Genomic DNA, 12476 nt, shown 5'->3' with positions numbered 1-12476 from the left:
AAGGGGTGCCTGGGTGGTTCAGTTGGTTAAGCATCTGACTTCGGCTCAGGTCATGATCTCACCATTCATGAGTTTGAGCCCCACATCAATCTCTGCACACGTGCAAAGCCTGCTTGGGATCCTCTCTGTCCCCCTCTCTCTTTTTCTGCCCCTCCCCCACTTGTGTGTATGTTCTCTCTCTCTCTCTCTCTCTCTCTCTGTCTCTCAGGATAAATAAATAAACTTTTAAAAAAAGGGTGCCTGGGTGGCTCATTGGGCTCTGTGCTGACAGCTTGGAACCTGGAACCTGCTTGGGATTCTGTGTCTCCCTCTCTTTCTGCCCCTCCCCCACTTGCTCTCTCTCTCTCTCAAAAATAAATAAACATTAAAAAAATTAAACAAAAAATAAAAATAAAATAGTTAAGATGTAATCATTTATACTTTATATAGCCTTGTTTTCCTTACTACTGCGCAATAATTTAAACTCACTGTAGAACTTGTCACCCCTCTTCGTCTACTGCAGTTAAAAATATTCTGTATGAGGGGCGCCTGGGTGGCTCAGTCGGTTGAGCGTCCGACTTCAGCTCAGGTCACGATCTCGCTGTCCGTGAGTTCGAGCCCCGCGTCGGGCTCTGGGCTGATGGCTCCGAGCCTGGAGCCTGCTTCCGATTCTGTGTCTCCCTCTCTCTCTGCCCCTCCCCCATTCATGCTCTGTCTCTGTCTCAAAAATAAATAAACGTAAAAAAAAATTTTTTTTTAAATATTCTGTATGAGATTCATTTTGTAACTTGTCAACATTAAACCTCTTATTACAACTCAGCCTCTTGCTGATAATTAACATTTCCCACAAGCTCTCAAACAGAACTCTCCCTATAGGATAAAAGAAACACTGATATTATATCAGATAGGAAAGAATATCCAGCTAGATGCTTAACCTTCTTCAAGAAACCATCATTAACTAAACTCTGCCAATCTAGATAGAAGCCAAAAAGTAGAGAGGGGCAAGGTTTTGGCATAACACAAATTGCTGAAATCTCAGACAAATCTCTGGGCAGCAATCCATGTATACTATCTTAATATTATGTTCCTGATACACAATGGCTCCTCCAAAAAAGCATGTATTGGGGCGCCTGGGTGGCACAGTGGGTTAAGCGTCCGACTTCAGCCAGGTCACGATCTCGCGGTCCCTGAGTTCGAGCCCCGCATCAGGCTCTGGGCTGATGGCTCGGAGCCTGGAGCCTGTTTCCGATTCTGTGTCTCCCTCTCTCTCTGCCCCTCCCCCGTTCATGCTCTGTCTCTCTCTGTCCCAAAAATAAATAAAAAACGTTGAAAAAAAAAAGCATGTATTATTGAACTGTATATTTTACTGACCTAATGGTTTTCTAATAAGAATTTTTTTTAACTGGGGTAAAATTTTCAGAGATCAATAACGTTACATTTCTTTTGGCTGTATTATTTTCACATTCAGAATCAGGGAAGAAGACACATCTGGTGCTAGTTGTATAAATACGCTAAAATTGAGCAAGTCCAAGTTAAATCCTTTCATTCCTAAGAGGTACACTTAAATTTCAACAGGAAGAATTCAGTCTCAACACTAGGAAGTTCCAGGAAATACTACCTTACTATATCTATTTTATTTGCTTTTGTTATCCTGAGGCCATTAGAGTGTAATGCCTTCTTTGGAGATTGTAAAGAAAAATATAAGTAACTAAGTTCCTTGGATAATTTAAGTGCATACCTACCTGGAAGGAGAGGAATGTATCTTCAGCTATGTGATTACAAAAAGCAGTAATAAGTATTATAAACCAATTAATTTAACTGGCTCAGGCAAAAAAAAAAAAAAAAAGCCACGCCACAAAAAATAAAACAAAATTAATCTGTGTATAATGGCTCAAAAAAGTTTTTGAAAATTAAAATCATGGAAGTTTTTCTGAAACATCTTCCCCCAACCAGGAATTTCTGAGAATAAATTTATATCATCGGTCCATTAAACAAACCTGATAGTTTAGATTTACTAAAAAAAAATACTCCATATTAAAGAAAATATATTTTATATTCAAATGAGTAAACACTGACAAATAATCACAAATATGTTTTTGCTTTTAAATGTATTAAGGGAACTAGCTATGATGCATATATATTCTTGTGTGAAGAAATTTTTGTTAAGTAATTTCCCACAATACACTTAAAAAATAAATCATAATATTAGAATACTTCCTTTATAAAAGCAATAACACCTATATACGGTTAACAAAAATTTTTCAGCCTGGCCTCTATTCTCACCAGTTGACATACCTCCCTCTGGTGGACAAATGGAAACTGTACATTTAGCCCCTGGAGTTCTCTTTACCTTTTTTCTTTTATTCAATCCTTTCAATTTGGTTGCCAAAATTTTTGGCATTCGCTTGCTTTATGATACTATCTCTCCTTTCCACCAGACTCAACACAGTTCCTGCTTTTTCTAAGAGATGTCTTTAATATTTTATTTTTTCTTTGAGAGAGAGTGAGAGAGAGAGAGAGAGAGAGCCAGTGCAAGAGAGGGGAAGAGGGGCAGAGGGAGCGAGAGAGAGAATCCCAAGCAGGCTCCACACGGAGCCCAATGAAGGGCGGGATCCCATGATCCCGGGATCATAACCTGAGTACAAATCAGGAGTCAGTTGCTCAACCAACTGAGACACCCAGATGCCCCTTTAAGAGACATTTTTAAGACTCATTTCTCAGACGGGGCCTGCTTGGGACTCTCTCTTTCTTTCAAAATAAATAAAAAGAAAAAAGATGTTTAAGACTCATTTCTCTTCCGAGGAAGTAATCCATTTCAATTCTGAAGATATAACTGTAATTGAGATTCAATTACAGTTGGGGTAGGAAGAAAATAGACACTGAAGGGATTAAAAAAAAAAAATCAGCAGTAACATAAGCAGCCAACTCTAGAAAACACTTCATTACAATGAGGAAATACTAGCAATAAATGCAAAACCCCAGTAGTGAACTGGAAATTAGGTTGAACAGTCCTAAGACTCCTTATGTTTGTAATTCATAAGCTACTTTAGTTGATTCATTCTTAAAATCAACGTGGGGATCCCCAGGGTAGAACCATGGACACAGAGCTAGTGAACATGTGGGTCTCCAGGGTAGAGGTAACATACCAGGCAGTGGGCTCCCGGAACCACGTGCTACTTAACACCATTGTGGACTACCCTAATTAACTTCCACTTGAACGCTTCCAGTGATGAAGGAATTCACTACCTCTCATGTTTACCTGTTCTGTTCTTCAAGGTTCTAATTGCTACAGTGCTTCATTGAGCTAAATTCTGCATCGCTTTAGCTTTCATCCATTGGTCTTTGATGTATCCTCTGAAGCAGAATTTTCCATGTGAAAAAATACTTAAATGAAGAGACGTCTCACGCATTCCCTTCTCCAGTTCAAATATTTCCGGTTCCCTTCATTGTTCCTCTTATGAGGCGATTTCCAACTTCTTGCCTGCTCTGACAGAGAGAGCTGACTTCATAACAGAACTTGTCACCGCACGGGCCACACCAGTTGGTGCAGCCGGGCAGAACCTACGGGCGTCTCAGCCCTGAACGCCAGCTCCGCGTAAGAGATGGACGGGTGGCGTCGGAAGCGCGCTCCGATTTGAAAGCGGCGCGAGCGGAAGTCAGGTCAGAGCGCTAGCCAATAGGGCGCTGCGCTCCTCCCCCGGGCATTGCTGCGGGCCAATCGCAAGCCCCTAGGGGAGGGAGGCGGAGCCGCACCGAACTTCTGGGCTTGCGCAGGGGCGGGGAGCAGCTGCTCTGAGCGCTGCGGTGTTGCGAGTTGAGTTCGCCCAGGTAAGAGGGGAGTTTTCTGGTTGCGAGGTGGTGAAGACGCATGCCAGCGTTGGTCCCTGAAGTGCTAGGTGGAAAGGAGTCCTGTTTCTGCCTAATGGAGTTTCCACTCTTCGGAAGGGAGAAGCTGGGAAAAGCGGAGGCTTTGTAGAATCTCTGCAGCCCTTTGGTGGCCCGAGCTCCCCGAGCGCAGCAGGAAGTGTGTCCCTGGGAGAAGTATGCCTCGGGGCCACGCACAGGCAGTTCTGCCTTCTTCACCATCTGGTCCAAAGTTCACGTTTCCTTCATTAGCTACTGAAACTTATTACAGGGCTGCATACTGGTAGGCATTGTTGATTAAAAAAAATTTTTTTTTTAATTTCTTTTAATGTTTGTTTATTTTTAAGAGGGAGAGAGAGAGAGGGAGACACAGAATCGTCGCAGGCTCCAGGCTCCGAGCTGTCAGCATAGAGCCCGATGCGGGGCTCGAACCCACGAACTGGGAGATCTTGCCCTGAGCCGAAGTCGGGCGCTTAACCGACTGAGCCCCCCGGGAGCCCCTGATTCAAAAAAATTTTTAAAAGAAAGGAAAAAAAACTTACATAGATAGACTAGACCTGCCCTCAAGGCATTTTGCCCTTAGGAGGAGAGGCTGTCAGAGATGAATTACCACTCACGATGCAAGTTGGTGTGGAAGCAGAGAGGGTGACCTTTGAAAGGAGTAGAGGATTGGGATGCATTATTAGAGAAGGGCAAGAAGTGATCATTTAATGTGTATATGTCTGTAGGTATGAAAGAATGAGACCCTTGTGGGCAGCAAGAAGTCGCTGTGGCTGAAGCACAAGTTTGTGGAGAGTAGTTACTGGAAATGAAGTTGGAAATAGGCGTTGGGGTTTGATTGTAAAGAATCTTTGTGCCCAGAAAATAGTCAGTAATTAATGGCTTTTGAGCCAAGGAGTGCCATACACCAATTTGTGTTAATATCGTGAGACTGGGGTCTGGTTGAAGCAACCAGAGAAATTTCTTTAGAGAAATTGTCTGGCTTGTTCTCACCGTATTCTAATCCCTTTACCATGCCTTTCCCCTGGGTTCTCATTTTATATAAAACTACACTCTGTTACTTGTGGATTCTTACTGTCCTTGCTTTCTCAGTATCTGCTCACTGAGAAAAGTAGTAAGGATCTGTATATGAAAGGTGAGGTTAATTATCTAGTAAAATAACTGCCTCCAAAAGACGATACTCTTATAATAGTTTTTTTTTTTTAATGTTTTTATTTATTTTTGAGACAGAGACAGAGCATGAGCAGGGGAGGGGCAGAGAGAGAGGGAGACAAAGAATCTGAAGCAGGCTCCAGGCTCCAAGCAAAAGATGATATTCGTAATGGGTGTGGCTAAGGAAATTTGGAAGTACTTTAAGGAATAATTTAGGGGCACCTGGGTTGCTCAGTCGTTTAAGCGCCTGCTTCAGATTCTGTGTCTCCTCTCTCTCTGCCCTCCCCACCTTGCCCTCTCCCTCTCCTTGTCTCTCTCTCTCTCTCTCTCAAATAAAAACAAAAATTTTTAAAGAATAGTTTATATGAAAGGTTGTTGTAGTATAATTATATTTAACGATTTAATTCACTTGTAATATTATTAATCTTATTTAAGTATTTCCGGAAGAGTTTGTTAATTGTGGAGGAGCAGCAAACCTGAAGATTAGAAAAGAAAGACCCAAAGGACCAATTTATCTGCAACACAGTGCAGGAGAGTGTCTTTACCTAACCAATACACCAATTTACTCTCCTTTAAACATCTCTGTGATTGAGGTAGGTGCCTCAATCTAAATTTATGATTATCATAAATAACAACCATTCAGCTTACAATCTGTGCCCACCAGGTAATCTTCTGATTATAATTAGTTTTCCAAGTAGAAATAACTTGAGAGACTGTGTGGGATTAAAATTAAAGATTTTACTGTAGTTGTACAAATTAATTAATTGACCTTTTAATGTTTAAGCCTTTGTGAGTGAGCCTGGAACAAATTAGTACATCTAAGCCCTACTAAATCTAGGTTTACTGCCAAGTTGAGTTTTTAGTTTATAAAACTGAGAACCAGATCCTGAGGTGTATGTATTTGTGGACTTTTATGAGGTAATTCTAAAACTTCATATGGAAGAGCAGAGGATCAAGAGTAATCAAGACATTCCTGAAAAAAAAGAACAAGGTGGAGGAACTCAACTTATATATATCAAGTCCTATTAATAAGTTATAGTAATTAAAAGAGGTATTGGCTTGGGGCGCCTGGGTGGCGCAGTCGGTTAAGCGTCCGACTTCAGCCAGGTCACGATCTCGCGGTCCGTGAGTTCGAGCCCCGCATCGGGCTCTGGGCTGATGGCTTGGAGCCTGGAGCCTGTTTCCGATTCTGTGTCTCCCTCTCTCTCTGCCCCTCCCCCGTTCATGCTCTGTCTCTCTCTGTCCCAAAAATAAATAAACGTTGAAAAAAAATTTTTTTTTAAATAAAATAAAATAGGTATTGGCTCAAAGATAATCCAATTGACCAGTGGAACAAATTGAAGAATCCCAAAACAGATCTACCCATATATGGAAATTTAATTTATGACCATATCAGCAGGGAAAGGATGGACTTTCCAATAAAAGGGACTAAGACAATTGGTTATTCATATGGAGGAAGAAATCCAAAATTGGGCCTCTACCTGACAGTATACCGAAAAAGTGATTCCCACTGGATTAAAGACTTAAATCGTAACACATTTAGAAGAATATGTAGACAAATAGCTAAGTTTGGGGGTAGGGAAAATTTTAATACACAAAAGTATCCGTGTAAAGGAAAAGGTTTTGAAATTGATTATGTTAGAGTTCATAGTTGTGCGTCGGTTCAAAGACATCAAAAGTTTGTCAAAAGACAAACTGGCAGATGGTATATGTAACTGGTATATGTAACATCAAAAGATCCGTGTCCTTTGAATAGTAGCTAAAGGGAGAAGTAGAGTTAGGAAGGGTGTTGAGTGGGTGTGGATGTGGGTGTTTGTTTTAGGTGAGAGAGATTTTGAGCATATGTGAATGTTGATGGGAAGGAGATTGGAAATACTAAAGAACTGGAAGGATGTGTAATCCAAGGTACATGGAGAAAACAGACATTTAAGCCTTTGCTTGTAAATATCTCAGAGTGAGACTACCTCCATATCATTCATTCCTTGCTTTCCTCACAAAGCTTATATGGACTTCCTCCCGCAGCTAATATTTGTCAATCCTTTTCTATGCCAGGCATGCTGAGGGGGCGGTGGGGGGTAAAATTAGACCCAGGCTCTACCTCATGAGTTTATAATTTGTCAACGGAAACAGACATTAATTGAAAACTTGTAGTGTTGTTTGTTGTTTGTAGAACTTTTTTCATTATTTACACTTTATTTTTAAAATTTACTTGCTTGAATAGATAACAAGAAGGAAATAGAAAAAGCGTAGATTCCCTTCTCAGAATGGGGATTGATATGAAGAATTTGTTTTTTACTATATTGAAGCCATGTGCTAAAAACCCCAGTCACTATTGCTGACTATTTCATGGTTGCCCCTTTTCTCCCTAGTGAATCCCAGCCAGCTCCTAGGGTGGTGCAGTGAACTGTGTGTGGTTCCTTCTGCCTGAGGACCATGCAGAGAGCTTCCCGTCTGAAGAGGGAGCTGAAGTTGTTAGCCACAGAGCCACCCCCGGGCATCACTTGCTGGCAAGATAAGGACCAAATGGATGATCTGCGAGCTCGTACGTATCATGTGTTGCCTATGATGACCCTACTGGAGATTGTGCTGAAATCTGAACATTTGTATACTCTAAAGTAGAGACCAATGGCAAGGTCAAAGTGCCCTGCCACCTTTCTAACCCTAATTTGTTTACATGTATAAAAAGATTTGCTTGACATTGCTTCTTTGGTCTTTTATTACACCTTTTGCTGACTTTTAGCCAGGATTTGGGCACGAGCTCTGAAGCAGTGTTTAGACCAAAGGTCACCATCTCAAATATCTGTGAGGCCAGACAGGAAACATAAATGATTAGAATACTGCAGTCCATACAAAACAAATCTGCAGCTTGTATTTGATCTATGGTCAGTATTGTCCAACTTCTGTTTTGATCTTCCATCTCTCCTTTGTTTGACGCCATGAAACAAAGTACATGGGTACATTGGTGTCTTGCATGCGAGCTTATTAAAGCCCTGAAAGAGAATTACTGTCCTAGACCTAGCTTTTCTTTAGGACCGTCAATTTTATTAGGTCTGTATGGTGTGGTCATTTGAATCATCCAATTACCTTTTAACTAGGTTTTTTTCTTTTAAGAAATATTAGGTGCGGCTGACACACCTTATGAAAAAGGTGTTTTCAAGCTGGAAGTTATCATTCCTGAGAGGTTAGTATGAATTAGATTCTAAACTTACTAAAGCACAGTTATTGGAAGATAGAGTAATATAGTAGAGTGTTAAATGTAGGAGTTAAAGGTCCTAGGTTTTAATCCTAGTCTTAGGATTTAATGTGGCCTTGGGCAAGTTATCTCTCCGGAGTTCAAATTCCTTCTCTAAAAATGGGTTAGATCACATCTAAGGCCCCTCTTTTTTTCATTGTGCTGAAATGTATGTAACATAAAATTGATCATTTAAACCACTTTTAAGTGTTTGGTACGGTGGCATTAAATACATTCACATTGTTATGCACCTATCACCATTCTTCATCTCCAGAACTTTGTCATTTTCCCAGACTGAAACTCCATACCCATTCATCAGTAACTTGCCAGTCCTCTCTTCCCCCAGCACCTGGCAACCACCATTCTACTTTCTGTTTCTGTGTTAAGGCCCCTTTTAATTCAGATCTCCTTCAAGGTTCTCATCGGGTGAGTTGCAGTTGCAGATTTGTGCAGAATGAGGAAGGAAAGAAATGAATGTCTGTTATGTAGACGTCTATTCACTAGGTCAGATCCTGGCCAAACTTGTTAAAGTCCTGAGAGAAGTTGCGTAATAGTCCTGTGATAGATCAGTTCTGAAAATAGACTGGGAATTTTCCAAGGTTTGTGTCTCAGTAAAAAGGCATAATAACCAAATGGCAATGTATAAATCTTAATTGCATCCTGTTTTTAAAAAAACCATATGTAAAAAAAAAAAAAAGACTGGGGAGCAATTGAGGATATCTGAATAGTAGATGATGTTGGAGAATAAATTTTTAATTTTTTCATAGGTATACTGGTAGCACTGCAGTTATATAGGAGAATGACCTTATTCTTGGGAGACACATGATGAAGTATTTAGAGGGTGAAGTGGCTTGATCTAGGTGGTGGGTATATGAGTGTTTTTAATGCTGTTATTTCAACTTTTGTAAGTTTTCATAATAAAAATTTGAGGAGAGAAAAGTTTTGCCTGTCAAAGGCTGTCTTCCTTATTAGTCATCAGGAAACTTTATAATACATTAAGAAGCAATATTTTAATAAAAATTCTCTATTGTCCTATGCTTTCAAAGGTATCCATTTGAACCCCCTCAGATCCGATTTCTTACTCCAATCTATCATCCAAACATTGATTCTGCTGGACGGATTTGTCTAGATGTTCTCAAATTGCCACCAAAAGTGAGTGCTGGGTAAAGGGTGGACTGTATAGCCGTCTGTGGTTCTCCTCTATATAACTTGAATTAGAGTATAACATTTTTAGTAATACACAAGTATCTGCCTATTTGTCTGTGTATAGGGTGCCTGGAGACCATCTCTCAACATTGCAACCGTGTTGACTTCTATTCAGTTGCTCATGTCCGAACCCAACCCTGATGACCCACTCATGGCAGACATAGTAAGTATCTTCTTTTCCTCTGCGGCCCATATCCTACTTTCTTTATACCTCCGACTTCATTTGTGAGGATAGCTGTGGCAGTTGCAGCTGAACCACTACAAATCATTTTTCTTTCCACTGACTCTTCTTTGATTTTGTCTCAGTCCTCCGAATTTAAATATAATAAGCCAGTCTTCCTCAAGAATGCCAGGCAGTGGACAGAGAAGCATGCAAGACAGAAAGAGAAGGTATGATGATTGTACAGTTCTGATTTTGCTCCTGTTGTTAGCCCATTAAAAGTGTATCTGTTTATAAATGTATACATGTTTATGAACTTTGCTAAGTTTGTACTGTACTCTAGAGTAGCTAATTGATCTTTTTCTCCTATTGCAACTTTCTAAATACTTATTCAGCAAAACAGCCTAGTAGTTCAAACAAAAAGTACATTTTTCCTTAATAGTTGTCATCTATTGATAACACTAGAGGGCAGGCAGCATCTGGTTAATTTTATATATATATATATATATATATATACTTTTCAATCTAATTTTTTAAAATTTATATCCAAATTAGCATATAGTGCAACAATGATTTCAGGAGTAGATTCCTTAGTGCCCCTTACCCCTTTAGCCCATCCCCCCCACACCCCCTCCAGTAACCCTCTGTCTGTTCTCCATATTTATGAGTCTCTTGTTTTGTCCCCCTCCTTGTTTTTATATTATTTTTGTTTCTCTTCCCTTATGTTCATCTGTTTTGTCTCTTAAAGTCTTCATATGAGTGAAGTCATATGATATTTGTCTTTCTCTGACTAATTTCACTTAGCATAATACCCTCCAGTTCCATCCACGTAGTTGCAAATGGCAAGATTTCATTCTTTTTGATTGCCGAGTAATACTCCATTGTATATGTATACCATATCTTCTTTATCCATTCATCCATTGATGGACATTTGGGCTCTTTCCATACTTTGGCTTTTGTTGATAGTGCTGCTATAAACATTGGGGTGCATGTGTCCCTTCAAAACAGCATACCTGTATCCCTTGGATAAATACCTAGTAGTGCAATTGCTGGGTCATAGGGTAGTTCTAGTTTTAGTTTTTTGAGGAACCTCCATACTGTTTTCCAGAGTGGTTGCACCAGCTTGCACTGCCACCAACAATGCAAAAGAGATCCTCTTTCTCTGCATCCTCGCCAACATCTGTTGTTGCCTGAGTTGTTAATGTTGGCCATTCTGACAGGTGTAAGGTGGTATTTCATTGTGGTTTTGATTTGTATTTCCCTGATGATGAGTGATGTTGAGCATGTTTTCATGTGTCAGTTGGCCATCTGGATGTCTTCTTTGGAGAAGTGTCTATTCATGTCTTTTGCCCATTTCTTCACTGGCTTATTTGTTTTTTGGGTGTTGAGTTTGATAAGTTCTTTATAGATTTTGGATACTAACCCTTTATCTGATATGTCGTTTGCAAATATGTTCTCCCATTCTGTAGGTTGTCTTTTAGTTTTGCCGATTGTTTCCTTCGCTGTGCGGAAGCTTTTTATTTTGATGGGGTCCGAGTAGTTCATTTTTGTTTTTGTTTCCCTTGCCTCCGGAGACGTGTTGAGTAAGAAGTTGCTGTGGCCAAGATCAAAGAGGTTTTTGCCTGCTTTCTCCTTGAGGATTTTGATGGCTTCCTATCTTACATTTAGGTCTTTCATCCATTTTGAGTTTATTTTTGTTTATGGTGTAAGAAAGTGGTCCAGGTTCATTCTTCTGCATGTCGCTGTCCAGTTTTCCCAGCACCACTTACTGAAGGGTTAATTTTTTTATATATATTCTTGGGGGTAGCATGGATAAATGAGAGATGACTTAGATTCTTTTTTCAAAGTTTTCTTTTTTAATGCTGAGAAGCGACTACTGCAGGAATCAGGAAGGAGTGAGAGAGGTAGAGGAGGGAGGGGAAAATTAACATTTCTTATGGGACCATTCATGGAAGAAGGAAAATTTTCCCGATTTAAATTGATAGAACTTCCTCCTTTAACAATACAAATTGTAGGAAAACAAAGATTTGCATGTTCTGTTTCTTGCTGAGTTATAACATCCTTCAGATTGAGTTAAGTAGCAGTTACTTATGAAAAGAAACAACAATTTAAAATATACAAAAGATTGAGGAGGATGCTTTTGGAGGGAAAATTATATACAAGAGGCAACAAAGAAGTACTTGGAAATAATATTACAGCACTTCATTGTTCTCCATCCTGGTTTTAGTGTGAACCTTCTATCTTACTGTATCTGCTCCTTTTTAGGCTGATAAGGAGGAGATGCCTGGTGATCTGCCAGAGGCTGGTGACTCAGAAGTATGCAGCACAACACAGAAAAGGAAAGCCAGGCAGCTGGGAGGCACAGAAAAGAAATTTTGCCCTGATGCTTAGGGGTTCGTCCTGGTCTATCTTAGTTAATATATTCTTTGCTAAGATGCTCTAATTTGCTTACCTTTCTTGACTGTTTGTCTTTGTATCTGTTGACATTATCATTTTTTGTATCGTCTAAAACAGACCTTGTGTATTTACATATTCTCTACATAGATGCTCTGAGGGTAGTTTGTTTTATTTAGCTTGTACATACGTATTTTGAAACCTTTTAAACCTGAAAAATAAATAATCATTTAATGTTGAATGTGTGTTTATCCTGAATGTGTGTCTGGGAGCAAACTGTCCAGAAAGCTATATAATAAGAATGTTAAAATATTTGGAATTTTCTCTTTTATTTTGCCAACTTTCCAACATCACTCAGGACACTGAATGTTTGACGTAGATGTAAAATAGCTATTGGAAACAGTTCAGTTACCACTAAGCTTTAGGGATTCTGGGTTTTCAGATTTTATTTTATTTTATTTTATTTTATTTTATTTTATTTTATTTTAT

The 12476-nt window shown here is 39.6% G+C and overlaps 1 protein-coding gene across 4 annotated transcripts; it reads left to right on the top strand.

The window, feature by feature from the left end:
- Positions 1-3701: 3701 nt before the first annotated feature.
- Positions 3702-12228, top strand: UBE2T (ubiquitin conjugating enzyme E2 T). Of its 4 annotated transcripts, none has more exons than XM_040462184.1 (8): positions 3751-3807; positions 5431-5588; positions 7365-7537; positions 8107-8176; positions 9274-9379; positions 9498-9596; positions 9740-9823; positions 11859-12228. In XM_040462184.1, the coding sequence occupies exons 3-8, from the start codon at positions 7429-7431 to the stop codon at positions 11982-11984; spliced, it is 594 nt and encodes a 197-aa protein (XP_040318118.1). In that variant the 5' UTR covers positions 3751-3807; positions 5431-5588; positions 7365-7428; the 3' UTR covers positions 11985-12228. The 4 variants fall into 4 exon arrangements, with proteins under 4 accessions (XP_040318117.1, XP_040318118.1, XP_040318116.1 ...); XM_040462182.1 differs by lacking the exon at positions 3751-3807 and adding an exon at positions 3852-4126; XM_040462183.1 differs by lacking the exon at positions 5431-5588 and having other exon boundaries at positions 3702-3807.
- Positions 12229-12476: the final 248 nt, after the last annotated feature.

Source organism: Herpailurus yagouaroundi, unplaced genomic scaffold (genome assembly GCF_014898765.1).
Source record: "Herpailurus yagouaroundi ecotype Mexico unplaced genomic scaffold, PumYag 308, whole genome shotgun sequence".
NCBI lineage: Eukaryota > Metazoa > Chordata > Mammalia > Carnivora > Felidae > Herpailurus > Herpailurus yagouaroundi.
This window is presented reverse-complemented; position numbering and strand designations above follow the sequence as displayed.